At 50.0% G+C, this 24,270-nt stretch overlaps 1 protein-coding gene across 7 annotated transcripts in view; it reads left to right on the top strand.

Moving 5' to 3' along the window:
* Dnmt3a (DNA methyltransferase 3 alpha) overlaps positions 1-22,283 on the top strand; it is a 103,959-nt gene extending 81,676 nt beyond the window's left edge. For 5 of the 7 annotated variants that reach the window (XM_046441391.2, XM_058578400.1, XM_058578399.1 and 2 more), the window contains 17 exons: positions 1,381-1,596; positions 1,876-2,034; positions 2,456-2,563; positions 2,844-3,000; positions 3,318-3,467; positions 3,558-3,602; positions 4,277-4,356; positions 4,935-5,047; positions 5,216-5,399; positions 5,629-5,713; positions 8,376-8,521; positions 9,236-9,326; positions 9,516-9,664; positions 10,740-10,825; positions 14,020-14,089; positions 14,842-14,960; positions 15,956-22,283. In XM_046441391.2, coding sequence (XP_046297347.1) covers positions 1,381-1,596; positions 1,876-2,034; positions 2,456-2,563; positions 2,844-3,000; positions 3,318-3,467; positions 3,558-3,602; positions 4,277-4,356; positions 4,935-5,047; positions 5,216-5,399; positions 5,629-5,713; positions 8,376-8,521; positions 9,236-9,326; positions 9,516-9,664; positions 10,740-10,825; positions 14,020-14,089; positions 14,842-14,960; positions 15,956-16,097 — 2,100 coding nt within the window. In that variant the 3' untranslated portion in view covers positions 16,098-22,283. Of the gene's footprint in view, positions 1-555; positions 624-1,380; positions 1,597-1,875; positions 2,035-2,455; positions 2,564-2,843; positions 3,001-3,317; positions 3,468-3,557; positions 3,603-4,276; positions 4,357-4,934; positions 5,048-5,215; positions 5,400-5,628; positions 5,714-8,375; positions 8,522-9,235; positions 9,327-9,515; positions 9,665-10,739; positions 10,826-14,019; positions 14,090-14,841; positions 14,961-15,955 lie in introns of all 7 variants that reach the window. The other 2 variants (XM_046441392.2, XM_058578401.1) reach the window with 1 other exon arrangement.
* Positions 22,284-24,270: the final 1,987 nt, after the last annotated feature.

Here is a 24,270-nt window from a genome sequence, read left to right as displayed (position 1 = left end):
GCTGCCAGGCTAAGGCAGGAATGGACTGTTCCGACTTCTGGTTTAGTTCTCTTATTCTCCAGCTTGCTTTCTGATTACTTGAAAACTTGAGGGTGGGTTTGCACTAGCAACTTCAGGCTCTTAGGGGAAAGCTGTGTTGAAAATGGAATTTCGACCGAGCAGCGCACGCCTCTAATCAACTGCTCTGGAGGCTGAGGCAGGGGATTGAGAGTTCAAAGCCAGCCTCAGCAAAAGCCAGGTGCTAAGCAACTCGAGAGACCCTATCTCTAAGTAAAAGATAAAATAGAGCTTGGATATGGCTCAGTGGTTGAGTGCCCGGTACTCTCTCCTAAAAGGAACTCAGTAGTAGAACATGTGCTTGGCATGTGCAAGGACCTACACACACGCACACACACACAGAAATGGGATTTTTTTTCCCTCTGAATCTAGTGTGCTGGAAAATGGTTGCAGAGTCTTGAAGTTTGAGTTCCGGGTGTGCTAGATTCAGTAGTGGGGGTGAGATTAAGTTGAATGGTTCTCAGAACTAAGTATCAAGGATTTCATTCTCCTTTATAGGGCTCCTGGAGCAGGTTTTGAGAAGGAATGGGCGTGTGGATCGTAGCCTCAAAGACGAGTGTGATACGGTGAAAGATTGGAGACTGTTCAATGGGAAAATAACTGGGGTTTGGATTATTAATTTGTTGGTGGGATGGCAGAGAATGCCTGATCTGTGTGCTCAGCAAATAATTGAATGAATCAATGTATTTACGGTTATGAAAGGTGCACATAGAAGGTAACAGCATACAGTACGTTAGCTGTGAAGTCTGAGCATGGGAGCAGGCAGGCTCTTGAGCATTCTATAGACTTGGAGCAGATTTTGGGGGGAGATGTGCTCTATAAATAATCTGTAGGCATCACAGAACTATAACTGTGATGTAGAAACTAGGAAACTAGGAAAAGAAGGGATGGTGGCCAAGGGAAATTGTGGAGAAAAAGATGAGAGATCCCCTTCTTGATTGGAAAGGAAGAAAGGAGAGACTGGAGCCAATATCTGTGCCTGAACAATGGTGCATAATTAATATTTGAATAGAATCATCCTTTCCAGATCAGAGGGTGGGCAACTAATGAGCTGGCCAGGGCAAGGATTAGGCCATGGAGGGAGGTTTCCTGAGAGGCAGAAAAAAAGGCTGGAATGGAATCTAGTTATTTGAGTTCACCTCCCAACTTCAGCTGTTTCCATTTCCATGGTGAGCCAGTTGGGTTGATAAGGGAAGAGCTGTTCTCTCTGGCCCCTTACCTCCCGTCACTGTCTCCAGACCACAGACGGGAAGAGCCCCTCCATCTCACATTGCTTTGCTGATTCCTGGAGGGGTCAAGGTGACTTGCTCTTTGTTTCCTCAGGCTGAGAAGAAAGCCAAGGTCATTGCAGTAATGAATGCTGTGGAAGAGAACCAGGGCTCCGGGGAGGCTCAGAAGGTGGAGGAGGCCAGCCCTCCTGCTGTGCAGCAGCCCACTGACCCAGCATCTCCCACTGTGGCCACCACACCCGAGCCCGTGGGGGCTGACGCTGGGGACAAAAATGCCACCAAATCAGCCGATGATGAGCCAGAGTATGAGGTGAGCGGCTTGCTACTTCACTAGCCTAGTCCAGCTCTTTCCTGGGGCCTTCTCCTGCCAGCTCCTCCCATCCTGCTCTCCATCTCCCTCTGGCCGCTCACTCTGACCCCGGGCCTCGTCTTCATCGTTGCCCCGATTTTGCTGTCTCCCTCCTTTCATGTGGAGCTTTCTCCTGGCTGTCTTGCCCCCAGATGGCCAGGGCTAGGGTTGCCATGGGGGGATCAGGGTGGCAGGGCATCATGACCGCCGTGTAATTATTTCTGCTCCTTGGGGCTCCAGGACGGCCGGGGCTTTGGCATTGGGGAGCTGGTGTGGGGGAAACTGCGGGGCTTCTCCTGGTGGCCAGGCCGCATTGTGTCTTGGTGGATGACGGGCCGGAGCCGTGCAGCTGAAGGCACCCGCTGGGTCATGTGGTTCGGAGACGGCAAGTTCTCAGTGGTGAGTGTGGGGTTGGCTGGAGTGTGTTGGGGGGGTCGCAGACCCGGGGCCTGTAGTTGTAGCAGTTTGTCTAGAATTGGGGTGGTGGAAGTAGGCTCTTTTTACCTGCATGTGGTGAATGGAAGAAACCCTGGAGATGACTAAGTGGCACCCCTGGCTCAGATTGTGGGTGCTTCTGCCAGCCTGTTAGCTGCCAGGAGTCCCTTCCTAGGAATTTCTTTCCCGGCCTTCAGGTGGTCTTCCCGCTTTTGCTTTCCCGGCCTTCAGGTGGTCTTCCCGCTTTTGCTCATTTGTCATTAATTGTCAATACTTCAGGCCCTATAGGCCCAGACTGACTCTGGTACTCCCAGCCCTGATAATTGCGAGGCATTCAGAGGGAGCTTGGGAGTGGGAGAGGAACAAACGGTCTGCTCGTCCCCAGGTGTGTGTAGAGAAGCTGATGCCGCTGAGCTCGTTCTGCAGCGCCTTCCACCAGGCCACCTACAACAAGCAGCCCATGTACCGCAAAGCCATCTACGAAGTCCTCCAGGTGAGCTGTGCCTCCAGGGGCACAGAGGAGAGAGCTTAGCCAGCGGGGCCACCAGGAGGCCTGGAAGCTGCCGTGAAATTGGGCGTTGCTTAAGACCCTTTGGCGGGGACTTCTTTCCTTCTGAGCTTACTTACTCACCTCCCGCTTCTAGGCTCTGCCTCTTCAGATGGTCTCCCATCCCCACCCCTGCCCACCTTCGCTGCTCTTGGAGTCCGCCCTTGAGTAGGCCTCACCTGCCATCCAGCCTGTGCTGACCCATGTCCCATATGTTGCCCTCCAGGTGGCCAGTAGCCGTGCCGGGAAGCTGTTCCCAGCCTGCCATGACAGTGACGAGAGTGACACTGCCAAGGTTGTGGAGGTGCAGAACAAGCAGATGATTGAATGGGCCCTCGGGGGGTTCCAGCCCTCTGGCCCGAAGGGCCTAGAGCCACCAGAAGGTAAATGGGTACTCAGCCCAGCCTTTTGGCACCCCTACCAGCCAGATTCCTGCCAGGGCTGGGAGAGCCATTGTTGGGGAGAGCTGTCAAGGTCCCACAGAGGGGCCCAGAGGAGTGGCCATGGCCTCCCTCACCTGGATTCAGGGTTGTGTTGGAAATTGAGAATAACCTGCTCTGCACTGGCTTGCCTGACCCTGAGAATTGGGAGGTAGGAATCAGTTGAGGACCAGGCTACACTCCACATAGGTGGCATGGCAAGGGAGTTGGGGTTCCACGTCAGCCTGTAACTGACCTGGTCACCTGCCTTCCTGGTGCAGAGGAGAAAAATCCCTACAAGGAAGTTTACACAGACATGTGGGTTGAACCCGAGGCAGCTGCCTATGCACCACCCCCACCAGCCAAAAAGCCGCGAAAGAGCACAACTGAGAAGCCCAAGGTCAAGGAGATTATTGATGAACGCACAAGAGGTGGGTGGCCTCCCTCAGGAGGGTGGCCTGCCATGGGGCAGTCATAGCCTGGGTGGCCTCTTCTTATGCAGCCTTCTCTCCCCTCTGCAGAGCGGCTGGTGTATGAGGTGCGGCAGAAATGCCGGAACATTGAGGGTGAGTCTGTCTCTTGGGGTCAGGGTACTCCTCGCACAGGCAGGAGACTCTGGCTGATTGTGTAGCATGGGCACACAGTGGTACTGGCACAGGTTTTTGGAAAGGTTGGAATACCATGGGTCCCATGACATCAGCACTCAGTGTGGAGGCCTGTCTGCTTGTCCTGCCACCGCCAGCCTGCTTCACATGCCATCTGTCATCTTAGTGCCATGAATTTGCTTTTCTGTCAATGGCATGGTCTGGCTTTTGGGGTTTGTGATACCCTAGTGAGTCAGAAGTGTGGCCTTGGTGGATTTGATTGAATGTGGTCTAAGGATGACCTCTTGGCCTTTAATCCTTCCCTGCCTGTCATCCCAATCCATCTCCTTGCCATAATGATAGTGACCTTGATGGTAGCCCTGGAAGGACTGGGGACAGGGACCAGGCTGCCCCTGGAATAATTCCAGAACAATAAAGCCAGGAAAGGAACCTCTTCTCACGAGTGGGTTTTCCTCCACATTACCCTGTTGCTGGGTGGTGGCATTGCTGCTCTATAGGGTGGGGGCTTCTGGCTTCTTTCTGCCTGCCTTTTTGGCTACTGCCCTGGTACCCCTTTTTGTGGAATGTCTCTTGAGCTGGGCCTTGCTCTGGTGAGGGGCTTTGGAGTTGCTCACAAAACATATGCTGCTTTGCAGATATTTGCATTTCTTGTGGGAGCCTCAATGTTACCCTGGAGCATCCTCTGTTCATTGGTGGAATGTGCCAGAACTGCAAGGTAGGAGAGCCTGCCTGCCTTTCTGGCTCTTGGGGGCTAGCATCTAGTGTGTGGGGGGGTATGCTGTAGACTCTGGGTAATTCCAGGAACAGAGTCCTGAGTGAAGGGACTCTTGGGCTCCAAGCTCTGGCTTGTTCTTGTTTCTGTCTTCAGAGATCCTCTCAAGCCCCATTTTAGGCCTGAGATATGGGCATGGCGGGGTGGGGGGGACTTAAGTGGCAGTTACTAGTTTGAAGGGGTAGGCAGCAGAGAGGTGGGGTCAAGCAGGCTGACCCAGTGGGTTGCTGTGTCCTTAGGAGCCCTGGGAGGAAAGCTGTAGGTTGGATGGAGCAGGGTGGTGGGCAGCCCTCTTTTGCCCCTGGCCTTGCTCTTGAGCCTTCTGTGGTCTGTCTCCTGTGGTATGTGGGGAGACGAGGCTTCCCATTCCTAGTTCTGGGATTCAGGCCTGACCCTGGGTGGCAGGGTTCTGTCTCTAGGGCTAAGTCAAGGCTCCAAGAGGCCAGGTTCATGGCCTGCCTTGACCCTGGCTGTGCTGGGCCGTACCACGGTGGTCTCTGACCCTCTGCATTGCTTCCTAGAACTGCTTCCTGGAGTGTGCGTACCAGTATGATGATGACGGTTATCAGTCCTATTGCACCATCTGCTGTGGGGGCCGTGAGGTGCTTATGTGTGGGAACAACAACTGCTGTAGGTGAGGCTCCCCACTTCAGACATATGGGGTCCTCCCTCCTTGCCTGAAGCTGTCCTGCTGTGCTCCAACAGCCACGCTCTGGACTATCTGTGTCCATTCCAGGTCGCACACTTTGGTCTCCTGGGCTGGGACTGAGAGGCCCCACCTGCTCACTGGGTTTCCTTTCAGGTGTTTTTGTGTGGAGTGCGTGGATCTCTTGGTGGGGCCGGGGGCTGCCCAAGCAGCCATTAAGGAAGACCCCTGGAACTGCTACATGTGCGGGCACAAGGGCACTTATGGGCTGCTGCGGCGGCGGGACGACTGGCCCTCACGGCTTCAGATGTTCTTCGCCAATAACCACGACCAGGAATTTGTGAGTGCTGGACCTAAAATGTAGTCTCAAATCCTCTTAGCTGACCCAGGCAGAGCACTTCAGTGGGTAGCAGGGCCCCTGGACAGTGAGCAGAAGTGGTCAAGCGACGCATAGGGTGTTCAGACCTATAAGACCTAATGCATTAATCATCAGCTGGGAAGGCCAGCCCAGGGTGGGGGTCTGTGGGATGGTTGTGGGTATAGACCTGACCGCCGAATTCACTGCTTAGGATCCTCCGAAGGTTTACCCACCTGTCCCAGCCGAGAAAAGGAAGCCCATCCGGGTGCTGTCTCTCTTTGATGGAATTGCTACAGGTGAGTGGCATAGGTTCCAAAAGGTGCTGGCTTCTTTGTCCTTTGACAGGAGAGACATCTAAGTGTGTTGACATTAGAGCTATGAAAATGTTATCCTAGCTGGGCATGGTGCATACCTGTAATCCCAGCGACTCGGGAGGCTAAGGCAGGAGAACTGCGAGTTCAGCAATGGCAAGGCACTAAGCCAACTCAATGAGACCCTGTTGCTAAATAAAATACAAAAAGGGCTGGGGATGTGGCCCAGTGGTTGAGTGCCCCTGAGTTCAATCCCCAGTACAAAAAGAAAAAAAGAAAGAAAAAGAAAGATGATAAAATGTTATCCTACACTAGCTGGTCGCAGTGGCACATACCTGTAAGCCCAGCTGCTGGGAGGCTGAGGCAAGAGAGTCAGCAGTTAAGGCCAGCCTGTGCAACTTGGCAAGACCCTGTCTCAAATTTTTGAAAAAAGGGCTGGGGATGTAGCCCAATGCTACCCCATGGTTCAATCCCCGGGACTGCAGGGAGAATTATCCTAAAGAGAAAACTTTGATTTAGCCAAAACTAAAAAGTAAAATAAGACAAACCAACCTGCCCAGTGGTGCTTCCCCTAAGGAAAGAGATCCTGCAGTGGAGTAAGGAGTGACTGCTATAACAAAAGAGTCAATTCCAGCAACTCAAGAGGCTGAGATGGGAGGATCCCAAGTTCAAGGCCAATCTTAGCAACTTAGTGAGACCCTGTCTCAAAATAAAAAATAAAGGGCTGGGGATGTAGCTCAGTGGTAAAAGTGCTCTTGGACTAAATCCCTAATACCAAAACAAAGAAATTAAATAAATAAAACAGGATAAACTAGGTGATTTACAGAAGGCCATTTAAATTACCCATAATTCTTTAACATTTTGGTGTATGTCCTTTTAGAATTGTTTTTTTGTGCATGTGTATGTTTATGTAATCACGCCTTTCTAGTTACATTAAGATTGTCAACGCGTGCTGTTTTGTAGCTTGGCTTGTCATTTCTTATAACTTCTTTTCACGTCAGCTTCCTTTTCACGTCAGCCGATGTAGAGCTATATCGTTAGTGCTATGTAGGATTTCCTCAAATGAAAGCACTGTAATTTTGACTCAGGAGGCAAGAGGTAGGAGTGATTACAAGTTCAAGGCTAGTCTCAGCAACTCAACCAGACTGGGAATGTAGCTCAGTGATAAAATGTCCTTGGGTTCAATCCCCAGTGCAGGGAAAAAAATAAAATTATTGCAGTTTATTAACTAATCCCCATTAGGTTATTTCCTGTTTTTTTTTTTTTCATTATTATAAGCAGTGGTGTGACAAACTTCCTTATAAATATATTCTTTGTTTGTTTTTTGGTACCAGAGATTGAACCCAGGGGCATTTAGCCACTCAGCCATATCTCCAGTCCTTTTTATTTTTTGAGACAGACTGATTCCTGAGTCTGGCTTTGAACTTGTGATTTCCTGCCTCAATCTTCTGGGTTGCTGGGGTGATAGACCTGTACCACTGCGCCCAGCTTCATACATCTTTATTCACTTAAGCCATAATCTTCTTAGGAGAAATTCTTAGGGAACGCTGGGTCTTGGTCAGGCGGCATCATCATCATCATTTTTATGCAGCTCTTGATGCCCACCGAAAACTCTCCTAAAAGGTTGACATATATACAGCCACCCCTACCCTCTCCCCAGGCTGAGGGCCTCTCTGTTTCTAAGAATGTAATTGCTGGGCTTGGGATGCAACTCAGTGCTAGAGAGCTTGCTTTGCATGCACAAGGCCCTGGGTCAACCCTTAGAATTTGTGTCTAAATGTGATTGGAGGGTGGTACAGGTGGTATAAGCATGAGGGCCTTGGCCAAAGGGTGAGGTGGGAGTGACATCCCACCCAGATGTTTGTCTTCTGTTCTCAGCTCACTGCTGATATCCTACAAATATAGAGAAATTCACATGCAATTTGAGTTTCCCAGGCTAGACCCTCGGGATTTTCCAAAATTATGTCACAACCAAGAAGCTATAAAAGCTCCTTGGAGAGACCTGTCGGAAGTAGTAGAAATGGTGTCACCGTCCTCCATTTCTCCTGAAGCTCTTGGGTCTGTTCTTATTGTTTCCTCATCTCAGCATTGACGGGGAGGGATTGTTGTCAGGAAGTTAGCTCAGGAGGAGATACAGCATGTGAACCCTTTTACTTGGCTCGGACATTTGCAGACCAAGAGAGGGACTGAATTAGAAAAATACTCTAATGAGATTGAAGTATAGAAAGTGCTAGGGTATTCCAGATGAGGGGCAGGTGATTCCAGGGGACTGTTGATGAGATGGGGCATTAGAGGATTTCCTCAAATGAAAGTACTGTAATTTTGACTCAGGAGGTGGAGTCAAAAAACCTCTGTAGACCAGGTGGCCTCCTGTTAAGTCTTGAAGGGTGGGATAGAATTTCAGGTGGAGATGATACAGGGGTGAGGAAGGACAAAGATCTAAGTGTAGAAACTATTAGAAGGCCACCAAAAACTAAATGGTTCTCCCAGGATCCCCAAACCAACTACTGTTTGACCACCTTCCTAGTAGGCCAAACTAGGTATAAAATAGAACCACCACGCCCTTGGTTGAGAAAGGATTTCAGACAGGTGCATAGGTAGGGCAGAGATGGGCCTGCAGCTGATCCCTTTTGTCTGGCTGGCACAGGGCTCCTGGTGCTGAAGGACTTGGGCATCCAGGTGGACCGCTACATAGCTTCGGAGGTGTGTGAGGACTCCATCACAGTGGGCATGGTGCGACATCAGGGGAAGATCATGTACGTCGGGGACGTCCGCAGTGTCACACAGAAGCATGTACGTCAGTGCTGCGGGGCACATCCCCTCTTCTCTGCCCCTGCACATTCAGCTCCTGGAGGCAGCCCCCATCCTCCCTTTTCCTTCTCTTCATCTGCTGTTTCCCTTTCACCCTTCCCCCAGCCTCCTTATCTTCCAGTTTTGTCTTTGACTTGCAAAGGAAATAGGCAAATTGAAAATGGGAACTTGGCTGAAGGTGTAGCTCAGTGGTGCACCCCTTGCTGGCATGCAAGAGGCCCTGGCTTCTATCCCTAGCACCAAGCAGGTGTAGGAATGGAATTTGGAAGCTTATATTTTGGGGCTCAGTTGCTCTCTGGGTTGATTTCTTGGCCCTTTATGGTAAAGCACTTCAAATTGAAGAGGAGGGTTCCCATCTTCTGAGTACTTTGGGCAGATAGCTTTACCAGCTTCCACTTCCAGGAGAGCTCAGCAGGATCTTGGCATAAGATCCTCTGTTCTGCCAGTTTTCTGGGTCTACCTCAGGAATCCTCTGGAGGGCACTCATATGGCACAGACACCCTGCCCAGCTTCCTGGGGCTCCTGCCCACTCAGGGGCTGCTTCACTTGCTTGGCACAGCCTGCTCTGCTAGCCTCAGGGATGGTCCCAGTTTGGTCTGCTTACCCAGAGATCCTCTATGACTGCCGCATCCACAGATTGTTCCTCTGCCTCTGTTCCTGGGCAGCAGACCCATCATGTTGCCTTTGTCTTCCCAGATCCAGGAGTGGGGCCCATTCGATCTGGTGATTGGGGGCAGTCCCTGCAATGATCTCTCAATCGTCAACCCTGCCCGCAAGGGACTCTACGGTAGGTGTTATCCTCACTCCGCTACCTTTTGAGCTGGTGCTTTCGCACTTAGGTTTCCTCGTTAGATATTTCTACCCTGGGACAGCTCCTCCCAATGACCCTGTCTTCCCTTGCCCTCCCCATGCCCAAGCCATACCACTGTCTGATGCAGACAGCTCCAGCTGATGGCTTTCTCTTCCGACCTCTCAGAGGGCACTGGCCGGCTCTTCTTTGAGTTCTACCGCCTCCTGCATGATGCGCGGCCCAAGGAGGGAGATGACCGCCCCTTCTTCTGGCTCTTTGAGAATGTGGTGGCCATGGGCGTTAGTGACAAGAGGGACATCTCGCGATTTCTCGAGGTATAGCCAGCAACCTTGGTTTGGCCAGCTCACTAATGGCTTCTACCTTGGACTGCTGCTTCATCCCTGTCTCATCTGCATTGTGGAGCTGGGGACTGGTGACTTCACTTTGCAAGGGGCCTGTTTGGGAAGCTCTGGGCTTCCCAAGTAGAAAGGGAGGCTCCCCACCCCCACCTTGCGTGAAGGAGTGGGTATGCTTGCTCTAGAAGGTGGTAGCGTGGACATGGACCTCTGGTTGAAGGACCTGTCTCTAAATCTGGTGAGGTAGCAGACTCCTGGGGTTAGGGATTCTGTGTGATGCTAACACTTATGAGACCTTCGAGATGCACATGTAATTTTCTGTGACCGAAACGACTTGTCCTTATTCCCTGGTACCATGATGGGTGCTTTATGGCACCTGGGAAAAAAACATGGCTTACTCTTTTATTTCCTATGATGTGAGTCCCAGTTAAGCTCTGAGCCAAGCATGAGCCACACACAGGATTTCCATAGCCAGACGCATCTTGTGGTTGGGCTGTCTGGGAGCTTGAGTCCACATTCCCAAATCTTGGGCCAGTAACACCTCCAACTGCTGTTGCCACTTTAAATGTGAGTGGGCATCTACTTGGCTTATCAAGTGGACACAGCGAACATATCCACGCTCATTGGAGCTTGCTCTCTTTGCCTCTGGGTGGTCAGGAGCGGCCTTGTCCAATACCTGCCATGGGTGGCCATTTACGTTGACATGAGAATTCTCAGTTCTCCCATCACAGTGGTCTCATTTCAAGTACAAAGTGAATATCTGTAGCTAGTAGACCAGTGGCTATGGCAGTGAATAATGCAGATAGAGGGTAATTCCCATCCTTGCAGAAAGTTCAGGCGGACAATGCCAGCCTGGAATAATCCAGCAAAAGCATATGGACTGTGGCTAGGTTTAATTCCAGCTTTTCCTAGGGGCTTCAGGCTATTCCAGTGTGTGGCCTCCTCAGAGAGTCATAAGAAGCTTTGAGGCCTTAAGGCTCTCAACCAGCAAAATTACCCAGAGCTATTTAATTTTCCTCCTTTGCTCATCTTTAAACTATCTCCTATTTTGTAGTCCAACCCTGTGATGATTGATGCCAAAGAAGTGTCAGCCGCACATAGGGCCCGCTACTTCTGGGGTAACCTTCCCGGTATGAACAGGTTGGTGAGCGCTCCTGGGCCCAGGGGGCTGTGGGAGGGTGTCTGCAAGGTGAGGTTAGTGAGGGTCCTTCCCAGGCCAGCTTTCTCTGCTGAATGCCTGCTGTTCTGCCATGTTCTTTATTCCTTGAGCAAAAAAGGAAATCTGGATATAGAAAATACTTGCCTTGAGAAACTAGCAGCCAGGCATGGTGGTACATACCTGTAATCTCAGTGACTTAGGAGGCTGAGGTGGGAGGGTCACAAGTTCAAGGCCAACTTCAGCAACTAACAAGAAAAGGGTTGGGGGTTGTGGCTCAGTGGTAGAGTGCCCCTTGATTCAATCCCTAGTAACAGACAAATAAACAAAATCTAAAAAGTCCCAGAAAAAAGCCAGCAACCAGTGGTCCAAGACCTTTAAAGGTACATTTTTAATACAAAAAGAGTCCTGTGCTGCAGAGTTCTAGTTGGTTTGCCCTCATCTATGTGTGCAGAGCCAGCTGTCCCTTAGGTCCTGAGGAAAAGCCATGGACGATGGGGTGGACGTGGAGGGGAGAGAGGATCTGGAGCAGCACCCTTCCCGTTTGAGGATTCTGTGTTCCTCGTACTTGGTTGGCTGCAGGCCCCTTATTGGAAGAATTTTCTACTCTTGCTCCCGGATGAGAGGAAATTTCATTTCTTTTTTTTTTTTTTTTTAAAGACAAGAGGCTGAATTTTTTTTAAGAGCAGTGAGCATCCGGGAGCATTTTTTTCTTTTAAGGGGGAGAGAGAGAGAGAGAGAGAGAGAGAGAGAATTTTTTAATATTTATTTTTTAGTTTTCGGCGGACATAACATCTTTGTTTGTATGTGGTGCTGAGGATCGAACCCGGGCCGCACGCATGCCAGGCTAGCGCGCTACCGCTTGAGCCACATCCCCACCCCAAAATTTCATTTCTTTAGGTGTCATGGTTGCATTATAGGAAGGCCTTGGAGAAGAAAGGAACTGTTCCAGCGTTAGCAGTTGAAAAGCAAAACCATGACCACCTGCTCTCAAGGCCCAGTCTAGGGGGATATGTTGTCCAGAAGGTTTGAGTCAGGGATTTTAAATCTATAAATAAAAAATATCATTTAGCTTGGCTTTAGTCATCTAAGGTCCTTCTTCGCCATTCTTGTGAAGTTGTAGGGCCTTTCCTATTTCATACCAGTTTTGCAAAGCTGCTATCTTTTGCAAGGGTTTGCTGAGGAGGAGATGGGTGAGGAGGCAGCTTACCTGAAACTGCCCCTGCAGGGCCCCCAAGATATGTGTGTGTGTTGGAAAAGTGTGGATTTAAATGGTCCAGTGTTTCTCTGTCTCTCTCTGTTTTTTTCCCATCTTGTCCTGAAGATTGAACCCAGGGGTACTCTACCACTGAGCCACCTCCAGCCCTTTTTATATTTTTATTTTGAGATGGGATCTTGCTAAATTGCCAAGCCTGTCCCATAATTTGTGATCCCCCTGCCTTGAGCTCCTGATATCCCTGGGATTACAGGTGTGTGACACCACACCTGGCTTCTGGTCCATTGTTTCTCTAGAACCATCTCCTAGCTGACCTTAGTTCTATGCGATTATTTGTACCTGTTTCTTCCAACTATAAAATACAGAACTCTTGAAGTGTTCTGGAAGGAGCAAAGGCATCATGGATGGTACATCCCTAACAGAGGCATCTGGTTTGACCTCAAGCCCCCTGTTTCTCTACTTAGATTCTGTAGTACTCTGGGAAACCTTCGTGAAATACTCAGAAAATAATCAGAAAAGGACAGCACTAAAGGTGATCTTTAGTCATCAACCTACCTGCTGAGAAGTGACATATTATTCAGTGTCAGAGTATTTTAGTTTTTCAAGGCCTGTGTAGAACCTGAAGTCTTTGGTGCATACCTGTAATCTCAGAAACTAGAGTCCTAGGCTGAGGCAGGAGGATCACAGGTATGAAGCCAGACCTGGCAATTTAGCAAGACCCTATCTCAAATTGAAAAAATAAGAAAGATAAAATGGTTGGGTGCAGCAGCGCATACCCTTGATATGATCCCAGTGACTCGGAAGGTGGAGGCAGGGGCATTATAAGTTCAATGCTAACCTCAGCAATTTAGCAAGACCCTCATCAACTTAGTGAGATAAATAAAACAGGCTGGGTGCAGTGGCACATACCTATAATCCCAGAGACTTGGCAGACTGAGGCAGGAGGATCTCAAGTTTGAGGTCACTCTGAGCAATTAACAAGACTAGACCTGGGAATGTGGCTCACTGGTAGGTAGAGTGCCCCTGGGTTCTACTCCCAGAACTGCAATAAATAATAATTAAAAACATTAATTAGTTAAAACAGGACCAGAGACATAGCTCAATGGTAAAGTACCACTGGGATCAATTTCCAATACAAAAAAATAAACAAATAGGGTGTAGGCTTGTGGCCCAGTGGTAGAGCACAAGACCCTGGGTTCAATCCCCAGTGCCAGAAAAGGGGAGTAAGGGCAGGAGTTGTGGTTCAGTGGTAGAGCGCTTGCCTGGCATGGATGAAGCTCTGGGTCAGATACCCAGGACCACAAATAATAACAATAATTAATCTTTCACTGTACATTAAAGCATACAGTCCAATGGATTTCATCTTATGTCCACACCCCATATAATCATCACCTCAAGTAAGATCAGAATATTCTGTCATCCCCAAAACCTGTGGTAGAATTCTGAAAACTTGGCATATTTTAAAAAAACCGATTAAAAAAAAAGAAAGGTGCTGCTGGGCATAGTGGCGCATGCCTGTCATCTCTCAGCTTGGAAGGTTGAGGCAGGAGGATCATGAGTTCAAAGCCAGCTTCAGCAAAAGTGAAGCCCTAAGCAACTCACTGAGACCCTAAATAAAATACAAAATAGAGCTGGGGATGTGGCTCAGTGGCCTAGTGCCCCTGAGTTCAATCCCCCTTTTGGCTAGGTATTATCTGTCTACTGTAAATTTGAGACCACTTTTGAATTTGCCTGTTGGATGAAGGTTCAGTTGATTTGTGTATGTGGATGGCCATTGTGTGTGTGTGTGTGTGGGGGGGGTGGTTGGGAAATTTGAAGAGGGTTACAGTGTGTGTGCACACATGATGAGGATGTGGGCTTTTTATCTGCCTTTTAGTCAGTTGCTGCTGGGGGTTAGCAGCTTACTGGGGACCTTCCTGCTATTCTCCAGGTCTCTGTCACATGCTCTCTTCTGCCCCCTAGGCCATTGGCATCCACTGTGAATGATAAGCTGGAGCTGCAGGAGTGTCTGGAACATGGCAGAATAGCCAAGGTCAGCCCCCACCCAGGCCCTCCACTGTGCTCCAGGGAGAGGGGCAGGGGGCAGGGGGCAGGGGTGGGTGGGACAGTGACAGGGCTGTCTCCTTCCCTCTGCCTGCCCCTCAGAGCACAGCCAGTGTGGAGAACACAGTTTAGGAGATGGTGCAGGGTCACATAGCCTGTCAGCTGGGGACAGCCCAAAGCTACTGACCTTTAGCCCTTCATCCCTAGAGAGTACCTCCCACCTTCTCTTGGAGTGACACACTAAGGATCTTTACAAGATTCTGGGACCTGCTGTGTTCTTTTAAAAAATTGTATTTAGTTGAAACCTACTACAAGAGCCTTCACAGCAGAGGGGTACGCCCTATAATGTGGATTTCTCTGGGAAATCTTGTGTGCGTGGGTGAGGTTCCAGTGCCAGCAGCTTCCAACACTTAGGACTGTTGACACCCAGAGCCCAACTTTGGTCATGTGGGTCATATGATATGCTTTTGCCTGTAAATTACTATATCTCTAAGGAATCCATTCTTTGGAGGATTTAGAGAGTACAGTGGCCAGAGCTGTTGCCTCTTAAGTCTGACTAGCTAGATTGGATCCAGGGTGGCCAGGTGACATCAAGGTGGGAAGAGAAGGGCCATGGGGATGGGGAGGTTCTTCCCTGCAAACCCAGGTCCTCCAGAGCCAGCCAGGACCCAGGCTCGCCTTCCTCGCTAGTGTTTGGTGCAGAGGATGTGTGCTTATTCCTCTTTTCTCTCCATCTTCTAGTTCAGCAAAGTGAGGACCATTACTACTAGGTCAAACTCCATAAAACAGGGCAAAGACCAGCATTTCCCCGTCTTCATGAATGAGAAAGAGGACATCCTATGGTGCACTGAAATGGAAAGGTACTGTGTTGGCCTTTGAGTGAGGCATCCTGACTGCTGTGCTTGAGGGAAGGGTCTTCACTTTTCCTACCAGGCTAGTGTTTCCCATAGATTCAGTGTGAGGGAGGGCCTTGCTGGGCATTTCCAATATAGCAGGACCCTGGGGAGGGTATGACTGGCTGGTCACAACTCAGGAGGGGTCTAGGAATCAGCTCCTAATGCCTGAGAGAGAGAGCCTGCTGCACCCTCCAGAAATGCTGCAACCCTGGAGGCTTCCTTAACTTATACTGTGGGTAAATCAGCACAGCATCTGGGACCTTGTGGGCTGCACAGCCTCTATACCCTGGTTGGGTGAAAACTGGGATTAAGGCAAGGGGCTGAATCAGTTCCTCATTCTCTGGGTATAACTAGAATTTAGCCAGGCAGAGAGAACATTTTCACAAACAGGAAATCCCTGAACTTGTGAAGTCGGGCAGGAGTTCAGCTCCTTTTGGAACTCCTGTCTCTTTCAGGGGAGAATCAAGAAGTGGAGTGTGTTACATTCAGACTTGTGCTGTGTCCACCCTGTACCTAGATCTCATGTGCAGGGGAACTACATAGTGTGTCTAGGAGGCATTTTGGGGGTGCTCTTTGAAAGACTTGTTTTTGGGGGGGTGGTCTGGGGATGGAAGCCAGGGCTTTGCGCGTGCCAGGCCAGTGTTCTACTGCTGAGCCACACCCCTGGCACCCTGGCTTTGTTTCTGCTGTGTAAAGCTCACAGCAGGGACGACAGTAACTACTTGACTAGCACAGTGCGAGGCACACAGTTGGTGACCCATCCAAATGTTGGAATTGGTTACAGAGAACAAAGGAGTCAGCAGAACAGGCACCATCATGAGTGTTTGGGTGACACATCGACCCCTCCCAGGTGTTGTGGACAGCTTCTGGTCATGTGCTCCTGGCATGTGGTCAGATGGCTTGGGGGCAGCTTGATCTTGCCCCTGCTCACCCTGCCTTGTCTGCCTCCTCTTCCCCAGGGTTTTTGGCTTCCCTGTCCACTATACTGACGTCTCCAACATGAGCCGCTTGGCGAGGCAGAGACTGCTGGGCCGGTCGTGGAGCGTGCCAGTCATCCGCCACCTCTTCGCTCCGCTGAAGGAATATTTTGCTTGTGTGTAAGGGACATGGGGGCAAACTGAGGTAGTGACACAAAGTTAAACAAACAAACAAAAAAAACACAAAACACAATAAAACACCAAGAACGTGAGGATGGAGAGAAGTATCAGCACCCAGAAGAGAAAAAGGAATTTAAAACAAACCACAGAGACGGAAATACCGGAGGGCTTTGCCTTGCGAAAAGGGTTGGACATCATCTCCTGATTTTTCAATGTTAATCTTCAGTCCTATTTAAAAAAAGAAAACACAAAAACAAACCAAGTCCCCTCCCTCCCCCTTCTTTTTTTTTTTTTTTTTTGTAAAACCTTTTGTTTTCTACTCTTTCCAGAGGGGTTTTGTTTGTTTGGGTTTTTGTTTCTTGCTGTGACTGAAACAAGAGGGTTATTACAGCAAAAATCAGTGACAAAAAAAATAGTAACAATACCTTGCAGAGGAAAGGTGGAAGAGAGGGGAAAAAGGAAATAGAAATCTATATATTGGGTATATATATTTTTTTTAAATCTTTTTTTTTTGTTGTTGTCTCTAGCCTGGTCAGATAGGAGCACAAGCGGGGACAGAAAAGAGACACTCAGGTGGCAGAATTCTCTCCCAGCCCCTGAGCTGTCTTACCAGCACCATTCCTGGTCATGCAGACAGAACCCAGCTAGCAGCAGGGAGACCGAACACCACATAAGATACTTTTCTACAGTATTTCAGGTGCCTACACACAGGAAACCTTGAAGAATACCAGTTTCTAGAAGCCGCTGTTACCTCTTGTTTACAGTTTATATATATATGATAGATATGAGATATATATATAAAAGGTACTGTTAACTACTGTACAACCTGACTTCATAATGGTGCTTTAAAACAGCGAGATGAGTAAAAACATCAGCTTCCACCTGGCCTTATGTGCAAAGGGTTTTAAACAAGGATGGAGAAAGGGATTCAGCTCGAAGATGGCGCTTTGTCTGGTGGGGTTTCCCCTTGATTTTAACAAGATGAAGGAGGAGAACTGGTGTGTCGTTCTCCCACTTCTCCCTGCCAAAATGGGGGTCAGCTTAGGTGGTTGGGATCCTGGGAGGCTGAGCATGGAGTCCATCCAGACTCAGGCAATAACTTGAATTTTTTCTAAAAAGAGACTCCCTTAGCAAGATGGCAGGGTAAGGAGTCTCCTCCTGATTTGCTCATGTTAGTGGAGTTGAGGGCTCCTTGTGGGATCAGAAATAGTCCAGAGTGTGGGAAATTGACAGTTAAAAACCCCACCTGGAGCAAATAAAAAAACATACAAAACGTACTGGTGCTTTCCTGTCTAAGTCGCCTTTTGTGTGTTCTTTTATGAGGCCCTCACCATCCTCCCCTCTGTGCACAAGGCGGCTCTGGGCCCCTGGAATGTGATGTTTTTGGTCATCTCCAAAGGCTGCAGTTTTATACTGGGAGGCTGATGACACCTTTTATTATAATTATTCTTATGGTTCTGGTTATAATTATGTTGTTTTAAGATTTTCTTTAAGAAAACAAAACCCAACACCCTTTAGGTTTCAAACCAAGGTGCGGGAGCAGGGTGCTTCTAAGTTAGCGGTGGCTCTGGTGCCCTGGCTCCCTTCCCCCTGGGCCAGGTGGGCCACTGGGCAGTGTGGTGACAAGCTGGACGGCCAGGGAGTCCCCCAGGCCTGCCCTCCGGGCTGGTCGCTCTTGCTGTTCTCTTCTACTTCCCCTCCTCTGAGTCAGGTGTGTCAGGGCCGGGGGAGGCCTGCGGTCTCTCTCCTGTGTGTGTGCTTGGAGTGGTGTGCGTTTCTTTTCTAGTGTTTGGTCTGATGATAGCTGTGCTCTTGCCTCAAGTCAGCAGCGCCTGGGGCCCCACGTGCTCGCACTTTGTTCTGCTTCCTAGGGGCAGCTGGCCTGGCCTGGCCTGGCCTGGCGTTGGCGGTGGGAAGGGATGGCGTTGCTGGCTCCAGGGTGAGGGCCCAACCGGCAGAGCTTGCCTGGATGGATGGGGTGTAGATATGTGGCATATAGAGATATATATTTTATAATGGGAGGGGGGGCGGCACCTCCTGGGACCGGCAGAGCTGGGAGGTGTGCCGTCAAGCACATGGTCCCAAGTCCGCATCCCTAGAAAAGATGGGGCCTATGGTGATAGGCGCTATATAAATACATAGATAGGGTCATGTATAAGAAATATTATGTAGTGGGGAGTGGGGGGAAACGGGCTCGGTGTGCTGAGCCCGGGTCCCTACTGCAGGCATAAACCCCACACCAATCAGTCTCACATGCACAGGAACCTACTTCTATTTGGATGCATAGCGAGTCACTCACCAGGGAGCTCCCATTACTTCTCCCCAGGATTCAGGACTTTGTGGAGTCAGCCCGAGCAGCTCTTTACCTCTGTTGCCCTGATTGCAGGTAGACTGTCGATCCCAGAAGTTGCTAGGTGCTGAAGGTAGGAAGAGGAGGTGGTTTGATCCGGAGAAGGTGCTTCCTCTAGCAGGTCGTGTTCTATCCCTTTTGCCCCTGGTGATGTCAAAGATTCTTCTGTTAGCAACCTGTGATACTGACCTGCAACTCTAGGCACCAGTCAAGTCAGCCCTCTACTCCCCCTACCTATTCTCCCCAAACAGAATCAAATTGACATCCCTGTCTGTCTTGGCCACAGGGCTTCCATTGGGAAAAAAGTAATAATGATGGGACAGTGAACTTCGCCTTTTCAATAAAGCAAATTAGTAATTAGTGACAAAACTACACCAAGGCTTTGAACCCCTTGCTCATTGCTCAGGAGTAAAGCTCACAGCTGTGGCCACTCGCTCCTTGCTGGGGCAGGTAGTCCTGGCCCCAGTCTACTCAGTTCCTTGGTAGATGGATTTCATAAGATCACACCCAGTTGCTCCCTGCCACTTCCCTGACATGGCAGGTGGTAGCTGGAGCAGCTAGGAGAGGGGGAGGCCTGCCCCTGCCCCAGCAGAGTCCCTCCTTGCTTCTGCAGGGCTCCCTCCTGACCTGGAGTCTACCAGCACTGCTCCAGAGGGCTGAGGGGAGGAGGGCTGCCTCAAGCAGTCCAAGGTGCTCCCTCCCCTGCTGGCCAACACCAAGGTCTTCCCAGATCTGCATCAGGGCTTTCCCCTTCCAGCACTGCTGGCTCTCCTGAGCCTCTGTCCACTGCTTATGTGAAGGAGTCAGCCTTTCCCAGTGGCCCCAGCTCCACCCTAGCTGGGGCTGGTGCTCCCCCAAGGTTGGCATGGGGACTCAGGAAGAACCTGTGAATGTGGCAAGAGCCAGGGGCCAGCACATGCTGGCCAGCTTGTTCTGAGAGAGTGCTGGGCACATTGGCCTGTGCCTGACTACTTAGCACCTGTTTCTCCCACTCTAGTAACCTGCCAAGGCCCCCAAAATGGACATGGTGCCCCCATACAGGGACAGGAGTTAATCACCAGCTTTTCTTCCAGCCCTTCCTGTGGGCTTGGTCTTACAGTAGAATTTGGTAGGGTGAAGGGAACTTGGGGAATGTGCCAACTTGGTCCAAGTGGTGTTCCCTTCATCCACCTCCATCCCTGTGGGGGACTTCTGAGGACAGGTATTTGGTACCTTCTAAAGGGGCCTCAGCCGAGTGGGCCATGGGAGGGTTAGGGGTGGGGAGTGTTGCTTGCTGTAGAAGAAGCCAAGGGCGGGGGCAGTGGATCTGGAGAAACCAGAAGGGCCTGGGGATAATCCCCAAGGGTGTTCCCTATGGGATTTCCTTTCCAAAGAGCAGGCCCATCTTCTTGAAACCAGGGTGCTAGGAGCCCAGGTGACAGCCTCCCTCCTGAGGGTGCCAAGTGGAGCATGGTGCCAAAGAGATCCATGGCCCTTGCATGGGGGAGGCAGCTGGGTGCTAGTGCCAGGGTCACAAGCCTTGGCCTCCCGCCTAAGGAGGCACTCAATCCCAGCAGATGGCTGCGAGCCTAAGGGCCTCAGGCTGGCTGGTGCTAACCCCTTTCCTGTGGGACCGACTGGAACAGTGGGCTAGTGGGGAGCCCGCAGGTGAGGATCAGAGGGCTCTTGAAGTCTGCTCTCTGGCCTCAGAGCTTCCTTGCTGTTTGACATCCTATCAGAAAAAAACTTCCCCAAAAAACATCCAGGACCTCTTAGCCTTTGAAAGGCCTGGGCATGGTTGGCAGGTGGAGATGAAGGTTTTGGTGAGTGGCTGGGGTGTGGTCGGGAAAGGCAGACCCCAGCAGGAAGGCAGGCTGATGCTGAAAGTCTCTAACTAGTCAGCTGGCTCCCTTCACCTGCTTGCTGGCCCCAGGCCACAGCTGCTCTGGGGGAGCTTCTGAGTGTTGCCATCTCTAGCACAGGGAAGTCCATAGGAGGAGCAAGGGAGTGTGGTTCAGCTGAGCCTGCTCGGAGACGTGCTAACAGGAAAACTGCAATCATTAGTGTTCATATTTTTTATGATGTAAGTCTATATCAGTAGGTCTTGAATTCCTCTTGCTGTTCTGCGTGGCGCAGAGTTGCTGTGACTAGTGTCTTTGGAGCTGTCATTTCATAGGAGCCCTGTGAGCTGTAGGCTGGGCCTGTGGGGCTTGCCTGGCGCCTCTTGTGAGGAGGCTGCTGCTGCTGCTTGCTCTGGTCAGGGGAACCCGAGAGATGTGATTCTGGAGACTGTTTCCAGGCAGGGCCACTGATTGATCCTGGGAAGGTAACAATCTGCATTCATCTTTTTCTAGTCTGCGTGCTCCCAGTGCTTGTGACTAGAATATGATAGGAGTTGTCCCTCTTGGCAGGGAGCCGCTGTGCCTCCCACTCCCCCCAGCACGGGGAAGGGGTTACCAAGGGATGGCTGGAGTTGGAGTGGCCCTCTGGGGTTAACTACAGGTGGCCAGGCCTTGTGCTGGGGTCAGGAGGACTGGAGAGGAAAGGACATAGATGAACCCTATTGTTCTAGTGTAAGCTCTTGGATCTTTACGTTTTGGTAAAGAAGGGCTGGGGTCTTTGAGAAGTGAGGATCTCGCACCTTTGGGTTTCAGAGACCCGGCTAAGGTGGGCCTTTGGTTGGGGACCTGTCTCCAACTCTAGGCAGTGGAGTTGGGGCAGTGCAAGAAGCAAGCAGGTCAGAGTAGGGAGGGGAAGGAGGGAGGCCTTGCTGGGGGGACTCCCCCCTAACTTCCCAGAGGCCCCCTGGGCGTCTGCAACTCCAGCAACTGGAAAGCTCCAGGGATCTGCTCCCTTGAGGGCGCAGAGGGGGACTCCCCAGACACCCGGCTCCAGCCTGTGCCTGAGGACGTGAGCAGCGGTCTAAAGCGTCACTGTAGTCCCATTCACTAACAGACCGATTTGGTTGCACAGCCCTAGAATCCAACAGACGACAAAAATGCCGAAATTCCTTAGAATACGCAGAGGGAGGAGGTGACTCAACAAGGTGCTAAAACATTTTATTAAAAATATATATTGTTAAATTAAGTCTGCTGTCTGGACAATGACTGTTTGTTTTGTTTTCTTGTAGTGGAGTTTAAAAGAGACTATTATTTTACTCTGATATATTATTATTAAAAAGGCATTTTAACTTTGTACTTGAAAACTAAGTGAGCGATTTCACGTGTTTTAGCTGAGGCATTGAAGTAGCGGGTGCTTACTTATTTGTGGGAAATCATGTATTCATACTGAAGAATAAACTCCGTAGCTGATTTGGTAATAACTTTTACTGTTACAGACGATTGCGCTTTGACCCCGGTGGCAGAGCACTTCTACTCCACATTCCACGCAGCTAAATGCAGGACTTTCCAGATTCTTCCCTCCTTGGCCCTCCTTCCTTTCTCTTAAGTTCCTCTCTTTTCCTTTGTTTTGTTTTTGTTTTTCCTGGTTCCAGCATCCTTTTCACCACTGTATTTTTTTTAGGGTTGCTTCTCTATTTATTGACAATAATAATGTACATTTCACAGTCTGGTTCTGGGACAGCTGGGAGGGGCGCGGGGGGTTCCGCAGGGCCCCGCCGCCCGCCCGGCGTTCTGTTGTATCTCTGTGTACGTGATTGCTCGTGACATAGCTGTTTATGAAATAATTAAAGAGGTCAATGCGTACAGCAGATGTAGAAAGTCTGTCAGTTCCGCCTTCATCACATTTTTTTTGTGCCCAGAAGAATATAATAAAGCTCCTTTCTAATGTACTTGTGCTGGAGAACACTTGAATAAATGGACTGTTTTTGTGCAAAAAGAAAAACGGAAAAAGCACCGATAATGTCCTTTTGTCTTGCGTCTCCTTTTCCCTGACGCGGCTGTTCACAGCCCTTCTCCAGAGGGCTTAAGTACCTCAGTGGGAGGTGCCGCATTGGGCCCAGACAACTCTTTAAATCACCCCCTGCCTGGGTGTCACAGAGGCCCGGGCCCCATGTGGCAGAGGCCTATGGATCTGAAGCTCAGAGATAACTAGAGGGAGAGGGTGGAGCAATCAGTGTTGGAAGACCAGAGCAGAAAGGGGACAGTGTCTTGCTCAGATGGCGGTGGGGGAGGACCCCTGGTCACCAGCAGCAGTGCCCTCTCAACAGGGTTTTGTCAACAAACCAGAGTCCAGAGGGGAGTAGCCAGGGAGGTAGACAGTCTGGATTGGGGAGGATTCCTGGAGGAACCCAGCCATTTGTCTTAGGAGCCAGCATTGGGAGGACATATTTGCAGACACCCGCAGGGCTGGGCCACACTGCTGGTGGCCAGTGTGAGTTCAGTGTAAGGCAGACCTCGGTCCCCCGGGCCCACAGTGCAGGAGGTGCCTTGGGTGCAGAGGAGCCCTGGCTAGGGAGAGGAACTGGGTGGCCCTCTGAGGGGTTGCTGGTCTCCCTTCAGACCCACGTCTGGGTTCCCCTGCTGCCTGGCCCTCAGAACCGACTTGCAAGTGGCCAGTGCTGTGTGGCCTGCAGAGCCCCTTGTGACTCTGCTTCAGTCTCTAGGCCCCTACCCTAGCCGTCTAAAGTGACAGTCTGAATACTGTAAGGACTGGGACTGTTCCCTCACACTCAGCCCCAGGACCTCGGCCACTCTGTGCTGGGCTTTGTCTCCCAAGTGCCCGGTGGGCCCAGCCATGGTTGGGCTCCTGAGGAGGGCGGCTTGAGGTTCTTTCTTCACCAGACTCGTGGGAGGTTCAGGACGGCAGCGCTCTCCTGGCAGCAAACACGTCATTAGGGGAAAGTTTGACAAAAGAGGGGACCCCAACCAGACTAACCGGCTTTGTCATGGGCACCTTTTCTCTCCGTTTTTTCCTTACAAAGTTGTAAGTGTACATTTAACTTTTATCCTACTTTTTTCTTAATATCTTTCAATGTTGATGTAGAACTATTTTTTTGTTTTTGTTTTTTCAAATGGCTGCATGGTGTTTTCTTGTTGAGTGTTTGTTTCTATATAAATATATATATAATTTTATTTTAGCTATAAATAGAGCTTCAATAAACGTCTTTATGTTTTGGCTTTCCCCCCTATATTTTGTATTTTTTTTTCTTTTAAAATGGATTCCCAGAAATGAGACTAAATGGAGAAAAATAGATGGATATTTTGATTGGTTCCTGACATTTACTTGATTTCTTCCAAGAGGCTAGCAGACAGGCAGTATAGCTTCAGCTCTGAGGGTCTCCATTCGGAAATAAACCTGGTCTTTAGTTTCACCAATTCAGAAATGTATTGTCTTAGTCTGTTTTCTGTTGCTGCAATAGAATACCTGAGGGTGGGTAATTTATAAAGGAAAGAAATTTAGTTAGCTCATGGTTCTGGAGGCTGGAAGTCCAAGATCAGCGGCCACATCTGGTGAGGCCCTCATGTTGTCATAATGTGTCCACATACAGAAGAGACAGAACAGGAGGGGCCAGACTCCATGACAGTGAACTCAATCCCACCAGAAAGGCTTAACTCCCTCTGAATGACCTAATCATCTCTTGAAGGCCCTGTCTCCAGCACGGCTACATAGCAATGAATGTCAACTTGAGTTTCAGAGGAGAGGAACCTAGTCAACCCAAGCATATTAATGCCATGGGGGAAGTGAAGACTCAAGACTTTTTAAACTAGAAATTAGGGAAACACAAGAAGAAGCAGCAACACAATTTAGTCACTGGATTTTGAAATCAGCTTACCTGGAGGAATCCTGGGGACAGAACTCAGATTGGATCTCCGAGATTAGTTCCAAGACTAAGGAGAGATGAGAGGGTGGAAAGAGGTGGGGTTTGCCATGTATCTGAGCCAGGGGT

The sequence above is a fragment of the Marmota monax genome, unplaced genomic scaffold, assembly GCF_021218885.2.
Source record: "Marmota monax isolate L192 unplaced genomic scaffold, Marmota_monax_Labrador192_F-V1.1 WCK01_AAM20220418_F8-fsc00010, whole genome shotgun sequence".
NCBI classification, from domain to species: domain Eukaryota; kingdom Metazoa; phylum Chordata; class Mammalia; order Rodentia; family Sciuridae; genus Marmota; species Marmota monax.
Note: the sequence above shows the minus strand (reverse complement) of the source record. Positions and strands in the feature narration are given on the sequence as shown.